The sequence below is a fragment of the Zophobas morio genome, unplaced genomic scaffold (assembly GCF_036711695.1).
Source record: "Zophobas morio isolate AGI-343-1 ecotype UQ-CSIRO unplaced genomic scaffold, CSIRO_AGI_Zmor_V1 ptg000023l, whole genome shotgun sequence".
In the NCBI taxonomy this organism is placed as follows: domain Eukaryota; kingdom Metazoa; phylum Arthropoda; class Insecta; order Coleoptera; family Tenebrionidae; genus Zophobas; species Zophobas morio.
The window spans coordinates 5,075,064-5,093,121 of NW_026972128.1; the positions used below are offsets into that span (position 1 = coordinate 5,075,064).

At 36.5% G+C, this 18,058-nt stretch overlaps 1 protein-coding gene across 2 annotated transcripts in view; it reads right to left on the reverse strand.

The window, feature by feature from the left end:
• The window catches only part of Dgk (Diacyl glycerol kinase), a 218,231-nt gene that overhangs the window by 23,860 nt on the left and 176,313 nt on the right, over window positions 1–18,058 (reverse strand). The window contains exons 4-6 of one of the 2 annotated variants that reach the window (XM_064062543.1): window positions 10,370–10,487; window positions 679–855; window positions 472–633 (exon numbers count right to left, since the gene is read on the reverse strand). In XM_064062543.1, coding sequence (XP_063918613.1) covers window positions 472–633; window positions 679–855; window positions 10,370–10,487 — 457 coding nt within the window. Of the gene's footprint in view, window positions 1–471; window positions 634–678; window positions 856–10,297; window positions 10,488–18,058 lie in introns of both variants that reach the window. The other variant, XM_064062542.1, reaches the window with a different exon arrangement.

Here is an 18,058-nt window from a genome sequence, read left to right on the forward strand (position 1 = left end):
CTCGAGCGGATGCATAAGAAACGTAATTTATGCAAATTGGGTAGCTAGCCGCAGAAGTGGAAGCGATGGCTTCGAGATTCAAAATTTCACGGCTTTGGTAAAATAAGTGTGCGGAATTGGGCGGTGGCACGATGGATGCAAGAGCGGAGGCCATCTTGGCTGCAGCGGATTTGCCGCTCTCTGCGCATATAGCAACTGAGGTGCAACTTATTTTTTGCCGCTAACATATAAGTTGTCGGTTTTAAAAGTGAACAAAAAGTATTATTTCAAAAGGCTTTTCTTCAAACACTTGAGGATAAAATTATTATTAAGACATCCAATTCTTGCAAGAATTATTCAATTCCTTCACTTCAAAGACCAAGATGGCCCCCAACGGCAGTGACTGTGACAATTTACAGCAAAACCCGCCTTTGCTACTGTGTATCAAACATAAACCCCTTCGACCACCTCATATTCTCCCCATTTCCCCACCTTCTAATTTCCCGTTGTTGACCAGAAGCGAATTGTTCGACTTCTTCGACGAGTTCCTTGATATCTGGCTGTGTGAAGGTGACGAGTCCGTACTCTTCTTCCCCAGCACTTCGTGGCACGAATACGACGTGTGAGTAACGGTCAGCATGGGGTGAACGGTGCCTGAAACTGGTGCTTACAACCCGAGCCGCCCCTCGTAAAACTCACCTGTTTTCCCTCTCGTGGAACAATCGCTGTCCGAACGATGATGGCCCAGCAGCTTTTCGCCGAATCCGTGAATCTTTTCCACCAGCATTTCGCCGTAAGTGGCCGTTTTCTCTCCCGACGGAAGCAGACTCTTGCTCTCGATGGGCTCACCCACGGAATTCACGTTGGGGGTGGAACCTGCAAGCAAGATTTGCTTGGGGGCGGCGAACTTGCGTCATTACGGAAGCTCGAGATGTGGTAACTAGTCCGGGAAAAGTGGGAAAAACGGCTAGAGGGGGCGTTGCGGGGCATTCTGGGTGGCCTTCGAGCATTATATTCAGAGTAGTAAAAGTTTTTGAGAATAAATCTTGAAGCAGTTCTATAAACGAGTTGAGTTTTAAACTAAATTTCTGCCATTTGTACTGCTGACGCCAGCCAATGGGTAAGTACCACTGATTCAGTCGACAAAAATGTGCAGAAAAAGTGACAGAATAATAATAAAGCATATTCCTGTTAACAGACGTCAAAATATAAGTGATTCATCATTTAATAGTATTAGAAAAGAATAGAAAATTTTCCTGAGTAGTAAAACTTTAATCGTCTTTTGAAGGAATAAAATTCGAGATTATCAATGCAATGTATTTTTACACTTGCGACAATATTTTTTTAGACGTCTACTTAGTTACATAAAGAAAGGTGTTCGGATAAGAAGACGCAGCACAATAAAAGAAATTGTACTTATGGTTTTGCATTTTGTATTATTATTATTAATTATTATTATTTTCATTTAGAAGGCACTTAAGTGTGTACAATAATTGTAAAATTGTTACATTTGTAGAGATTCGTAAAGTTTTTCATGCGAGAACTGTAAATTACGTATGACAATAATTAGAATAATAAGTTATCGAGATTCAACATCACAGAGTTCTTTCCAAGAAAAGGCTTCTAAGTGTTTAAAAATAAAAATAGCAACCCTACTATGCAAAATTATTTTCCTGCAAATGAAAATAATGAGAAATAATTACCTAAAATTACTTTCTATAGTTAAAAATAAAGCATTCCAATTTGGTACACAAATCAGTCAGTTATAAACCAAACATTTTTTGTCGGGATGCTAAGTTAACTTATCAGCAAATCTGGCCACTAGAAAATTAATTACATGAAAATTTGGGCAAAAAAACAAGTTGACACACTTTACCGCTTAAACCTTGCACCTAATTTTCCGGGATTATAACGCCTGAATTTAGAAGCAGACGTAAAACGCGAACGAGGAATTATCCCGGCGCATCCACCATATTTTCGTCGGGATAATTTTTCTAATTAATTATTCAGATTTGGAGGGCCGTGATACGCGAGGAAAACAAAGAGCTGGGGGCGGGGAGGGGCGGTTATGAAGTGGAGGATAAAAATTAAGCGCAATTAGTGGCAGAAATGTAATTTGATGAAGAGTTGGATTTAGCTCTCCTTTCAAATTAATTATTCACTCGCGCAGCTTTGAAGTTGGGAAATGCTAATCTCTGGATAAGGAAAAAAGGGAGAGTCATATTTTTGTTGCGTTCGGATTTGAATTGTTTATTTGGTGACGTCTTTGGCGAGGTCGGCTTTGCCGGGTGCCAAGGAGACATGCATTATTAATGGAAAAATTGGATGAAATTATTAACTTATGGTGTAGTGGGACATTAGGAAGTTATGAGATCCTGAGGTAGAGAAAAATAGGAAGTTGGGTTGAATAGTTGACAACAGCGGTTTCATGTCGAAGACTAGTAGGATTTGTATTAAATTTGCACAATTTTTTAATAACCGGATCGTCAGTAGAGGTTTACAACCTGTAGGAATTGCACGATCTCTTGAATTAACACTATTTGTTTTTTCTTTATTTGACTACTTGAAAAATTTTTTAAAGAACGCCTAGTTTGAAAAAATATACTTAATAATAAACATTAAAAATCTTTATTTATTACACGTCTACTTTCTAACTCATTTTGTTTCACGTTTGTTTCTATTTGCACGAATTTTAAACAGGAATTTAAAAAGGGTCAGCTAAAATTTATGCAAAGTTTACAGTAGGTGCTCTTATCAGTTTAGTACGCAGTTAAAACGAGGGATTAAGGCGCTCCTGGTACCAGATATGACCTTGGACCTGAGTTGATAATCGCCTGGACTACTCAATAGCGTTTAGAAGAATGTCCCTAATTTTATTGTTAGCTAAAATTACTCCTATTTAAGTACCTTTCACTGAATTATGTAGACTAAATAGACATTTCCTTGTCTACATTTGTATGTACCATCGGTGGAAATAAAAAACTGGGACACTGAAAATTTTTGCATTGTAAACAGCTCTTTAAAATGTAATTCAACATGAAATTTAAAAAATGTCACCTTGATTAATGTCAAGTGCCAATTCAAAAATGCCAAGTTTGAATGAAGTTCAAAAGCAAACTATTGCCCAACGTTTAAGGGATGGGGTCTCAATTAGAACAATAGCAACTGAGCTGCATATTAGCAAGAATACTGTCCTACTGGCGAAAAAAAAATTAATGAATATGGTAGAATTATCAGACGAGCGGGGTCGGGTCGTCCAAGAAAAACGACTGCAGACGAAAACATTCAATTGGCAAATTTCATTCGAGAATATCCTTTCGAAACAGTGGTTAACGCAAGGCAGCAAACGAATTTCCCTGCATCATTGAAAACAGCCCGGAAGAGAGTCCACGAAACTGAATTAAGAAATCGGGCTGCTGCCAATAAAATATTTTTAACTGAGCAAAACAAGGCAAATAGGGTATTATTTGCTCAGGAATTTGTCAATGAACCTGCAGATATGTGGAATAATGTGATATTTTCCGACGAAAAAACTTTCAAATCATATAGTAATGGGCGTCGTCGTGTCTATAGACCCCCAGGAACGAGATATGATGAAGGCTATTGCAATAAATATAAACAATCCGGTCGCTTTTCCGTTAATGTTTGGGGGTGGGTTAGCAGCAGAGGACGTGGAATTTGCGCAATAGTAGAAGAAAGATTAAACGCTAATGTATACAGAAGGCTTCTAGAGGAACTTATGCTCCCCTCAGTAATACCAGTTTTTGGAGAACGAAACTTTATATTTCAACAAGTTTGTGCTATTCTTCTTTTCATTTTTTTTTTTTTTTAATAATTATAAAACCCATTGCAGGATAACTGTCCAGTTCATAATGCCCGACTGGTAAGTCGGTATTTGGAAGCCCAGGGAGTGAATGTTTTGCCTTGGCCCTCTAGGAGCCCAGATTTAAACGTAATTGAAAATGTTTGGGGAGAAATGCAAAAATATATTTATCAAAATGATTTTCGACCTAGAAATCCACTAGAATTACAAGAAAAAATTGTCGAGGCATGGGAAACTGTAACACCTGGATATATGAGGCAGTTAATTGCTTCCATGCCTCGTCGACTACAGAATGTGATCGATGCAAATGGTGCAATGACAAAATACTGATCAGTTGAATTGGCATCTTCAGTATAATGTTTCTAGTTATAATTCCAGTTTTTTATTTTCTCTTGAATAAAGTTACGTTCCTAATTTTACGCTCTCGTTTACGCCTTTATCTTTTCGACTAATTTCTTGAAAACAATAAATAAAATATTCGAAAATGTTCCACAAACCTAATAAATAATATTTTTGGCAGGAAAAGCCCAACTTACACGTTTTAAATTTCGAATTTTCAAAATTATCTAGTTACCTATTGTGTCCCAGTTTTTTTTGTCCAGCGATGGTACATGTGTACAATATTAAAAAAATTCGTAGAAAATTTAGATCATTCTATTTTTTATTTCAACAGACCAGTAAATGAAGCATGAAAAGTACCTCAGACAGCGTCTGATCACATGTTTGAACTGTGTTTTTCGACTAATTTAACTACAACCCTGGGAGACAAAATTACAACGCCAATGATACTGTAAAGATTATTACCTTCATAATAGTAAAGTACAAACAAAAATCGTCGAAAAACATTTATTTGAACAGCTCTTTACTTATTTCGCATCGTGAACTCAATGCCTTCTTTCCAGCCAATTAACCCCCGTTAAAACGTTAAAATCTATTAATTCTCCCCCTCTCGTCGCGTCGCCCCACGTAAAGATTTCATTTATCTCCTCTCCATTATTCGGCGATCTCCTCTTGTAATACAGCGAAAAGAGGGTAAGGCAAAGGTTGGACCGCACCGAGTCGGTCTTGTTTACATTTCGCAGTAGTCGATCCAGCCATCATCCATCCGCCCGAGTGGTGAGACGTTTTACGAGCAATTTTCGGCGGAAATTGCTCAAGATTATGATGTTATTAAACCTATTCGATTTAATGGCCTTCTTAATTACGGAACTCTCTGTTTGCTCGTTATGCTAAGTAATATGAAATATAATTAGGATCGTATTGCGATAATTGATTCCGAGAGTCGCAAAGCCGCCTGTGTTTATCACACCCTTTATCGTTACACAAGTTCGCTTCCTTTGACTAATCTTTCTTGTTTGCGACACCCTTAAGTTACGCTTCATTAGACGGTAAGTGGTGGAAATGGGCGCGTACAGCCGGAGCGAATTTAATCGCGGCGAGGGTGTGATCAAAATTTTTGACGGAAGACGAGGGAGATAAAGAGACGAGATTTGTTTAGAACGTTGCCTTCGGAACGTAACTGGTATACTCATAAAACAAAGAAGTTGCTTCGATTGGCAATGTGTTAAGGAACGTTACAATTATTTACATTACTAAAAATAATAGGTAATCACTAATTGGGTTACTTGGTACAGACACAGTTAAGGGTTCATGTAGAGAGCACGAACTTAAGGAACAAAATTTTTATTTGGTGGGTATTTAGACAGCACTTCTTCCGCATCTGAAGTATAGTCAAACAAGTCGATTTTTTTAGATAAACTATAAAATATGTAAATTTTCGTTAGGGTTTTACCTTCAACACGATACATTTAAACACGCCTAAAATTTCACAGCAATTACACGGGAGACCTACTTTTCAGACTTTAGGTGTCACAACACGTTGAAAATACATGAAAGTAGCCGTTCACCGGATGGACTCTATTATAATACTTCCCTACCATACGGGCGGAAAGTAAAATATAAAAATGTTTTGATGTCACTTTGCGAAATGGGTTTAATGGTTTGTTTGTCTGGCAATACTGGAAAATAATGACACGTACCACTGTAAGGTCAGGGGTGAAATTAAATGCACTCTCGGATTTGTAATCAACTCGTTTAGATAATTATTCTGCAGCGGTAGCAAATTAATTTCGAGCGAAATTACAAAGTTGGAAACAAACTAAAAACTGAGTTTTGCTAACTGGTAGGTACAGAGAGGGTTATTTTCGACTATATTAAAATTGAAAAGCACGTAAAAATGTCTGTAATTTATTGATAACAGATAGTAGCTTATAAATTGTAAATTTTGTCCGTCCTCATCAATAATGACCATACGTTTAGAGGTTTGCGTGTATCTCATATGAATGAGAATGCAAAAAATTTACGACAGGCCTTCAAAAATAAGATACGTTAAAAGTGATATAAGAAATGCTATTCAAATTAAGGAACTATATAAGACGTATTGTGACGACTTTAAGAAATGAAAATCCATAAAAGTTGTTTATGTTTTCTTTTCTTGCTTATTCGCAGATCATTGGAATCTATAGCTAATTGTGCTTTATATTCAAAGGATCCTATAATACACCTTTTTTATCTATGTTTTTACTTCCCGAGCGTAAGCAAAGGAAGTATTGTAATCGAGTCCGTCGGTCGACTCTCTACTTTTACGTTTTCTCGATCTTTCATGACCCCTAGAAGACGAAGAAATAGGTCTCCCATTTCCGTCTGTCTGTCCGTCTGTCCGTCTGTCCGTCTGTCCGTCTGCCGTCCCGGAATTTTATTAGACAGATAATCTCCGAAAGTACTGGACCGATTGTTGTGAAATTTTGTACTTATATTAGGAATATCATGTAGATGGTAAAACGCTAACCAAAATTTGTATAATCATCCCCACCACTAATGCGATGACGTCACTTCAAAATTGTACATAGTAAATGGGTCTCAAATTGTATAAAATAACATAGTCCTACACATGTAGTTTACGACTCCGAATTCAGTTTTTACCCGAAACATCCAGATTTTTGGAAAAAAAATCAAAATCATAAAACAACATTTTGAAATTTAATTTTGAATCTGCTAACCCGAATGTTTTAAAATGTTGCAGATGTTTTAAGGCTCTAAAGAGCATCATAAATCTTTCGTCAAAATATATTTGGTTATCCCCTCCAAAAACTTAATGACGTCAGCTCAAAAGTTTGCCGAATAAGTCCTATCTAAAATGTACAAAATATGATGCGTCTGTACTTGTGATATATCACTCCATTCATATTTTTTGGATTTGCATATACAGGGTGACTCAAAAAAATTAATGAATGCGCAAAATTTATTTTACTGATTTACTCAGGAACTACAAAACCGAATGCTTTGAAATCTTGAAGATGTTTTAAAATTATCATGAGCATGGTAAATTTTTGATCAAAATGTATTTGGTCGTCCCCTCCTAAAAAATTTATGACGTCACCACAAAATTTTGTTGAATAAATCCTATCTAAAATGTACAAAATATGGTGAGTCTCTTCTTGTCATTTATCATTCCATTCTCTTTTTTTCGATTTGCATATACAGGGTGACTCAAAAAAATTAATGAATGCGTCAATTTATTTTATTGATTTAATCAGGAATTACAAAACCGAATGCTGTGAAATCTTGGAGATACTTTAAAGTTATCATAGGCATGGTAAATTTTTTATCAAAATTTATTTGCTCATCCCCCCCTAAAAAAATTGATGACGTCACGCTAAAATTTGGTAAATAAATCCTATCTAAAATGTGAAAAATATGATGAGTCTGTACTTGTGATTTATCATTCCATTTATATTTTTTCGATTTGTATATACAGCGTGTCTCAAAAAAATTAATGAATGCATGAATTTATTTTATTGGTTTAATCAGGATTTACAGAACCGAATGCTTTGAAATCTTGGAGATGTTTTAAAGTTATTATAAGCATGGTAAATTTTTTATCAAAATCTATTTGCTCATCCTCCCTAAAAAATTGATGACGTCACCCCAAAATTTTGCTGAATAAATCCAATCGAAAATGTACAAAATATGATGAGTCTGTACTTGTGATTTATCATTCCATTCATATTTTTGGATTTGCATATACAAGGTGACTCAAAAAAAATAATGAATGCGTGAATTTATTTTATCGATTTAATCAGGAATTACAAAACCGAATGCTTTGAAATCTTGGAGATATTTTAAAGTTATTATAAGCATGGAAACTTTTGTTCAAAATGTATTTGTTCATCCCTCCTAAAAAAATTGATGACGTCACCCTTAATTTTTGCTGAATAAATCCTATCTAAAATGCAAAAAACATGATGAGTTTGTACTTGTGATTTATCATTCCATTCATATTTTTTAGATTTTCTTAAGAGGTGGCTCAAAAAAATTAATGAAGTCAATTTATTTTATTGATTATATTAAAGGCAACACTTATTATTAGTATTACATTGGACCAACCCAATTTGGTAGACACAAAATTTTTTAAAGCAAAAACTCGGTTGAAACATAAGGGTAGCACGCTTATTTACATCGACTTTAACATTACAGACGTGCATTTGTTTTATGCGCTGACTATAGGTTCCGCGAATGTGGAATAGACATGTTTATAATCAACCAATTGTAAATTTCACCGTCAAAAATAAAAATAAAACCCAATGTTTTATATAATAAGCGGAAGTCGAAGCAATAAAACCGATGGTCGTTTTGTTTACAGTTTCTCTGTTTGACTCTCACGTATGCTGTTACGTTTGTCATCTTAAATTAAGAATGTTTATACATAAACGATTTTCATTTGCCGTATACGTGAGTAAATTGTTTCGTTATTTTATTGATTATAAAAAATCAATATTCAAAACGACCCAATTCATTTTCCCGAAAATTTGGGAATACAATAATTTTATTCTTAGTATTACACTACATCTATCCCAACTGATATACGTGTCCTTGCAAAAATGTTGATGACGTCATCGCAATTTTTTTTAAATTCCCACTACAAAAATGTAATGAGAAAAAAACACAATAGGCATGCAGTCGTCAAGTTTCCGACAGCGAGGGAAGTACTGTCTAAACTCTTTAGACCAATTTTTTGTTAATGATGTGGTATTTTATAAATTGTTGTAATAGTTCTGCATTTATTTATTATTATTATTATGATCATTATTATAAGATCCCGAACAGTGGTCCATGGTTAGTATAATTAATTAGTCCTTTCCTTTGTTCTATGACGACAAAATTAATCAAATTTCATGTTCTTTGAACACAAATGTATACTCCGCTGATGATGGTTATCTGTACGTGTTTAATATTCGAATTCTTTCGGAGTATAAACATAAAAAGTCGAAGTTAAGCGCATGTACTGAGAATAGATTTTTTCCGCTGCTACTGTAAGTATATTTCATAGTGTCCGCACTTGTGCGGACACTATGCGCCCACTTATAATTGGCGTCGCTGCCGTTCAAGGGGTGCGAGGGTGTTATTTACGCCACTGGTTTTTACTTTTTAAAGGTTCACAAAACGAAAATCGCAAAATCACATTTTATCATTTTTCAAATGATCCTTCAGGGAGGAGGAAAATTCTTCGACCAATTTTTTAAAATCATTTCAATTTATTCCGTCACATAATAAATTTCCTCCACGGTTGGTAGTTTTGCGATTTTGACAAATCAGTTGCCTCGAAACACCCTCTGTATTCATCAAAGATTACTCCAATATTACCACCAGCCCCAACTGTACACACTAAAATCACCCGAGTTGCGGTTTCACAACCTGACTTTTGATATCTCCCCTACAAACAATTAGGACGCAAACGGCATAGAATATGCCCGTCTGGTCCGACTGACTTTTAGAGAAGTGCGTCGTTATTCCAGGAACAAAGGTCAAGACCACTTATGGCTGTATAGATAGGGAAATGAGGGATTAGAAAGGTCTCCTCCTCGACTCTCTGTTGCAATTTCCGAGCGACTCATTTCCTCGACACGAAATTGTAGTACCCCATAAAGCCGGCATTACATCGCCTTAACGGACGACATCAAGAATATCGGTTCCTACACTTACTTACGGCCATTGCGGCAGCCGTCGCCATTTTTATTTGAACTGCTTTCAAGTTTTATGCCCTTGAGAAAGTGCTGCGACGGCGTCGTCTGCCCGTAATGAAGAATTTAAAAATAAAGCTCGAAGATGGCGAGGTTAGTGATTACATGAGTGGGATGCGAAAGGAATTTTGTTATGATGCAGCAAGGAAATCGCTGTGTTAAAAAAGTTTTAATCTTTTCGGCAACTATTCGTGTCTTTGTGTATCGTCCAATTTAATATTTCTTTTATTTCCTAGAACAGTGAAGGAATAGGTCACTTTCCGCACTCTTTTGAGTGTGAGAAATGCTCTTTTCCCAAAGGTCGTTAGGAATTTTTTTTGACGTTTGTTTTTAATTTCAAATTTGGACACTATTTTTTACTTGTTTGTTTTCTGAAATGTTCTGTATATCGAGAACAAACAGATAAAATGGTTACCTTTGTTATGAGAAGTGATAGGAGCACAAGCAGTGGTAGAACTAAGTACTGCCATTTCTTTAAAGGCTTTACCTTCGACTTTTACCCCCTTCCGAACGAAGGAGAGGAAGAGGTGGCGGCATAGTTCTTCGGGGGTGTGTACCTCGAGGAACGTGTCGAGGAACTTCCTGAAGCCGTCGTAGTCTATGTCCTAGAACAAAAAATAAAAAAAACTAGTGGTAGACCATCAGGATAGTTAGTTAACAACGGTAATAAAATGGTATTTTGTGAAAATCAATTAAAAATAATGAATTATGGATTTTAAAATATTTATTACGCACGTCAATAATAGTTGCCAAGAGTTAGTAACCTTGAAAATAGAACTGTTCATGTAAAGTATTATTATTATTATTACTATTAATGTTTTCAGATTTGTGTTTTTTTGAGGTCAACACATTTTTTAATGCTCTTTCTACATCTGCATTACTAACAAATGGACGATCAAAATACTGAATAAACTGACGATAATTTTGGTATTTTCTGTACATCTGAATAAATTGCTGTTATACGTGAAAGTCGGGAAAGCCAGTTTTGTCTGTTAGTTGGGGCTGAAGTTTATCGCAAATATTTTTGAAATTATTTATAGTAGATATCATTTACTCCTGTCATCGCATAAACTGGTTTCTAACTATGTACTCCACCATAGGATAGATGAGGCACACAGAGAACTAACTCCTTGTAAAAACTACCTTTTGCTTGATTCATGGCGCCTTTGTGGAGTAACATATTTTGTCAAATGACATTTTTGGTGGCAGTATACATATACATTGTATACATTGGCCAAAATAATGTAGGTAAGCAGAGAAAAATGTTGTGCCTCGGTGGGATTCCAACCCCACGCCTCTCGCTCTCCGGGTAAGCATCCTAACCGCTAGACCACGAGGCCACTTATATTTCTCTGCTTACCGACGTGTTATTGTGCCGCCACAATAATAATACAAGAAAACGTATTGCTAAACTCGGTGATCCAGCGTAGTATGTTTGTTAATTTTGGCAACTTAAGACACAAACCAAGTTAGAAATTACTAAAAAAATTGCAGCAAGTAATTCGAACATACTAATTAAACAATTAAAAAAAATTACAACATATTTTTCTTCTGAAATAACAATGAAACGTACTCCCTGCAAAATTAGCATAACAATCAACAGAATTGATATGCCTCTACAATAAAAATACAAATGCAATAGACGCACCCGAGATGGATTACATCACACTTGGTAGTGAGGAGAAATAAATCGCGACTACCTAACACCAAAAATAACTAATTATATTTTTTGGGAAATATTGCCGTGTTTCCCTAAAATTAATCTCTGTATATAATTAGCACGCACATCGGTTCGAACTCATTCCAGCACCCAACACCCCCATCCTCTACAAAACGCACGAACGGAGCCCACAATGCCGGATCTAATCCAGTCAGACCTTGAGAGATTCTCGCACGTTAATCCTTTTCTTACAATAAGTACTTCACTTACGAACAATTCTCACTACTCGCTAATTCCCTGAAATAAATCCGGAGCGGTTTCAGTGAAAAAGCTCAACCTATTTTTAAAGGATTTCGCAAAATCCCCGTTCTAATTGAGAATCTAATTAACGGCATTCTCTCCGAGATAAATTAATAACAAAAGATTGCTATCAGCGGTAAAATTCCGGCAAGCAGACTTCGTCATTGGGATTCCCGCAGCCAGGTCGTGTACTTGATAGGTTGTATTCGCTTATGGCGGAAATTACGAGCTCAAATGTAATATGTGAGCCGAATACCGGGACGATCTCACAATCTCCTCTATATAGCGAATAGAGACGCTGCAGTAAAGACGGAACAATTGTATTCATATTATTTGACAGACGCGACTTTGTTAGGGAAAATATGGGAATTTGAACTTAACGGGAATGCTCGTAGAGGGTTGGTTGCGAGGAGAGTTCTAACTGAAAAAACAACAAAAATAAAAATAATAGAGTTACAGGTCCAGTTTGTGTCACATTTATTCTTTTGCTATTTATTACAGCCCCTGCTGGAAAAGAAAAACGGTACGGGTCAATTCTGGCGTAGCAATCATCAAGCACATTAGGTCCATGCAATCAAGAGAAACACAAACGGTACCAAAAGACTATATTAACAACATAAGGCACACATCACAAAATATTAGTACACGAATGACGGAGTAACATGTGGCGATGGTACTCGTACTGACGTCAGTATCATTGTGTCTACTTGACAAACATAGCGTGTCCTAGATGTAGCCGTGACTCTAGAAATTTTCACGGTTCTGCCGCCCAAGACTCGTAGTCTCAAATGTATCTGGTGTTCCAACACTTCCCCTTGAGTCAAAGGGTGCGCGACTATCCATTAAACGAATGACGCCTTTTGTCGATCGACCTGGGGCTCTGATCAGGATGATATCCTATACGTCGTTTTCTCCGGTGGCGGCGAACCCAGTCGAGCTCTCGTCCTCGAACGCGGACATAGTCGCCAACCCTTACCGCATACAAGTGCACGTTTCCATCGCAGTTCATGATCACGCTGAAAATGGACTTCGAGCTCATGACCCGTTATTTTTTGCACGGACATTAAATTATTTAGTTTTCAAATAGGAAACGTGGGGGATTTCCCTCAATGAAACACTCGCTGTTTCGCTGAATAACCCAAGATAAAAATAAATTCTAAGATAACGTAAAATAATGAGTGTTGGGAATTTCAAGATTGCTTTTTTTACTTTCTAGTTAAGTCAAGAAAGCAGTACTCATAAAACTAGCATATACTTTGCTATTATCGTATAGCTAGACGCTACAATTCCGTTTTCGTTCGACACTAGGAGGTATTATAACTATAATGGTTTATGGCAAGAAGGGCCAAAGTCAGCTTGCTTTACTATAGATTCGCGTTCGCGTAACGTGTGCAACTCTCGAAATGGACACGGAATACTAAACTAAGGAGTTAACTGGAACATCCATAAAGATAATCGCGTTCCAAATTCCTAAGTTCTAACTCAAATGACCGCAATGTAATCATCCCTCAGAGACTTACAGCCAAAATTACATCATAATCGCAGGGCTCTCTGGAATTGTGACAACTTAAGCCGCCTACTCACGACCACAATATCACCAAACACCATTCTACATTTTTCAAACTCTTAAAAAAAACTCCTTTACTTCCGCTCCTGCTGCACTTCTCGAGAAAATTCCTGGCAAATGTACTTGGCGTCTTTCCACCGACACGACCACTCCATCACATTGTCGCAGTCCATATATCATTCTTCGCACATGAATTGTAACTCAATACATTTTTTCATTCCCGCTTCCCACCTAAAGACCGGCTTACACAACTGTCGCTTTTTCGCAACACAAGTACTACTTTATTATGCGAAAAAGTGTGATGAGCTAAAGCGGTCGTGATAAAGTGCATATGCAATAATACTAGTAGTGCTTACGTCTGAACCGGCCCTAACATGGAGGTTAATAGTGCGGCTTATGGAAACGCCATTGTAACGCTGTGCATATTTCATGGGTTTATTTGCAGTCGCTCGGAAAATGGTTCCGGGTTAACATGCAAATTTTCCGCATTGTGAGGGGGTTAGCCCTCCAGCCGTACATTAAACGGGGAAATGGAGCTTTATTAAATATTTAAGAGCGACGTTGACCATTATTAAATCATAATTTCGGCGTGTGTAATGAAGTGAGGATTACGAACAACTGAAAAGTGGCGAAAATTAATTACGCGAATGAGATGAAGGAGATTAAAAAAATTGCATAGGGGACGCCGGCGCGAGGCAGATTGCGGAGATGTTCATAATTCAGGAGACAGGCGTCGGAGGAAAGTTTTACAATCGAATTTTCTTTAAGTGAAGCAAGGGAAATATGCGTATGGGCTTTACATGGGAAAGTCAAGTTTTTCTCCGATTACATTTTACAACAAAAAAAAAACTTTTAGTTCTTCTTATAGTTTATCTAATACTGCAGAGTGTTGAAGTTAAAGAAATAATGTACTCATACAAACGCTACCAGTGTTTTCATTCTATATTAATTCTGTACGTCGATATTAAAGAGCCATCGTGCTAAAGAAAACTCTTGTTTGTAAAAAAAATCGTGTGGAACATGAAAGCTTTTACTACAGCTGTCTATTACTACTAACTTACGAATATTGGATAATCAAACTAAACGTAATATACAGCAGAATATCATTTCCTTTTACAATGACCTTCGATCCCTAAATGTCACTCAAGTTTGGACTAGATTAATAATAAATTTACTTTTATAATGTTTAAATGTGATAAGTACTAATACATTATAATTAAAAAAATCTTCCTAGAAATACGAAGCCAGTAAAAACAAATCAACCCCGAAAATGTGCAATTTGCTGGCCATAGCATGAAAAATAATTTCGGCAACCTCATCATGAAGTACAATGGCGTTACTGTACACAGTTTCCGGCCATTTGTGTTCGATTTTGATTTCGGTCTGGTGGCGGTAACATCGGTCCGTCGTTTTGGTGTAAAATTAGCGCGTTTTCCCGAATTTCTAATTTATTATTAATGAATATTAGTAAAAATACGTTGTATTAGTGCAGTGAACAAGAACGAAAGTGGGTATTTTTTTCAAAAAGAGCAGGAAACGGAATAAGTATGATTTGAATTTTATAAGTAAAAAACCTGGCAAAAAATATGTGGGCTGTTGTTAGTTTGACAAGAATTGTTGATTCATGTTAAGTAAATTTGCATTGTTTGCTTATAATTTAGAGTATTGTGAAGGGACATTAATAGTCACGAAGTGGATTTTACCTTTGTGGAGAAATTGGATTATTATGAAAAAAGAGGTCTTTAATAAAGATGATTCCATGTTTTGAAACGCTGTATATATGTGTCCGTGCTCCTAATTGTATTTATCGAACTTCAAAAGAGAGAGTAGTTTCATTCTTGTCAACACAATTCATTGAAAATAAAATGTTCATATTCCCTGTGTAAAAAAATAAATAAATACACGGTAGAGTAGTTATGCGAAAGAGATCGGCAAACACCTTTTGTCTTTTAAACACAATTTCCCTACACAACTCCTAACACAATAATATTTATTTCAAGTTGCAAAACAAAATTTTCGAGCAAATATGATTTAACATTCCGCTTCAACAATGCTTGTAATTCTGCTCCCATGTAAACTGACTATTGTTGGGCGAAAAATTAAGCATTCGAAACATGTTCATGTAGTTACAATTGTTTCAGGGATTGAGAAATTGCTAGAAAATTTTGTGTGTTATATTTTAAATTTCGTGTTAGTGTGTGCATTGGGATGCAGACAACTGTTAAAACAGCACTAAAAAACAAGTTTTTTAAAAAGTTATTTTATAGTACGATTCTCAAAATAATGAAGGCTTTAAAATGTCTTATGAAACGTGTATTTTATATTATTTTTCTCATTTTTTTGCATTTTAAAATAAAAATTGAATTTTTTGTTATTTTCGGGAACTTTATCGTGGTTGATATGACAATGTCAGATTGTAACATTTTTTACAATAAATAATAACGAATCTCGGAAAATTTCCCTAAGTAGCACCCGATATAACTGAGTTCAGCAGTGTCTAAATCTAAACCTATCGGGATGTTCCAAGGCTCTACAGGTGCAGTTAGATTAATCACGTCACATAAAACGGTTAGCAGTGAAAGTAATTTTTGGCAAAATATTATGACAATGACATCAGGCATTAATCTAATAAGTGCCCAAGACACACACAATTAATGTATTAATTATTTCACATTTCATAGTAAAATTGAATTCTAATTAAAAATATCATTTCGTTCTTTTGACATTTGTTTTACTGTTATTTGATAGAAAGATTTGTAATGAGAATAACTAGTTACCAATCTAGAAAACATAAATTGCATTTATTGTGGGGTATGAAAAAATTGAATTTTTCGTAAAGTTGTAACAAGTCTACAAAAAATTGTACTCGTAGGTCCAAGCTTTACAAATCATTTTGTTCCACACGAACCTGAAACAACTCCTTTCATAATATTCCAATTTCATCGCCACGCTTCCTCTCTGAACTAGCATTTTCAGCATAACAAACGACATAAAACCGGCCAATGGCGAAAACGGCTTCAAATTCGAGCTCGACTCTTAATTGCAAGTCCCTCACAACCCGGAACCTCCGCCACCGTCTCGACTCCTCGCTTTCAACAAAACCCGTCCATCCTTCAAAAGTCACTAAATTAATTAGTCAATAAACCCTCCGGCTCGGTCAGAAAATAGAAATCCGGAATGTTGCGGTACGGCGAAATCCATCCGAGTATTGACAGTTCCAATCTCCGGGAGATTCCGTCCGCCCTTTCCCTGGATGTCAAGCGTCCTCCCCCCGTGACCTCCTCCCTTTACCTCCTCGATAACAGATTGCTAATTTAGCCACCGCGCAAGTGGCTTCATGATTACGTTTTTATCGACGACGCAGAGAGGCTGCGTTTAATCCGCCCTTATCAATTCAATTTGGCCCTTCGTGCCGGAAAACACTTATTTGGGGAAATATTGATGGCTGCTGTATTTTTAATAGGGAGGAGGGCGTCTTATTCATGGAAACGGCGCGTTCTCCATGACCGTCCATAATGAACGAGAGCGCGAATAAATGCTTTTATTGCGAGATGCTATGTTTCGGGGATTTACGGCCTTAGCAGTGTAGAGATGATGAATTAAGTACTGGGGCGGTTTGCTGGAGGCGGTAATTGGCCATTCGCGTGCGGGGAGGAAGCGGGAAATGATCACTTTGCACGTATATGTATAAACCAACGCTCCTCACCTCAGTAGGTTAAGGAACTGGGGCAGTTGCCAGAGGATATTCAAAATACACGAAAAATGCCACCAAGACATTTATTTCCATTTTCCTGAAAGTAAATAAAAATACACCAAACAAAAATAATGTCTGAATTGTTCCTTCATGTTTGCCGAAAGCTCAGCATGTTGAACAGAATTCTATAAAAACGGATTTAGCGCCCACCTGTCATTTTTATAACTGTTCTGAATTTCTTTAGGACATTATATCATGCTATAGTGAGCTAAATCTTTCATGAAGTTCTTGAACGTGTTGGAATGAATCAACTTTATTTTTAACACCCGACGTTTGAAAGCTGGTTTAATCGGGACGGCTCTTGGCTAGGTTTGATGATAATCACTTCAAACTTTTCAACATCGTCAGCTCTTAGCAGGTGTAGGAATTAGCTCAGTTGCGCGGAAGTGGTGATAGTGCGTCGACCGTCGCAGCGGTTCTTAACCAAGTTCAGATTTTTTAAGGATTCATTGTTTTCGTGTTGACAGCTTTTAAGTGTTAACACTTGTTCCCAATTGAAGTTGATATTAAACATATTCTTTTGTAAATCTGTTAATATTTTTCATGGCTAATATTATATTAACAGTGCAGTTTTACTGACCACCATTCATTATTCAAGTGTTGCCATAAAAGGGTTTCTTTTGAAACATGTTTAGGAAGCACTGGTAAAAAAATAGCAAATATGGTGTACTCTGCTTGAACATTAGATGTAAATATATTTTGTTCACACCCATGACTTCGAAAAAATTACAAAAACATCTTAAATGTCTCAACTTTACACAAAATACGTAAAATCATTGAAAAAATCTAATAAACTAGTTATTAGCAAAAGGTAAAAAAATTGTCAGTAGGTAACGTAAAAACGGAGGGTATTTATGATCATAGGTAAAACCTGTGAAAGTACCTTGGCCTAGGC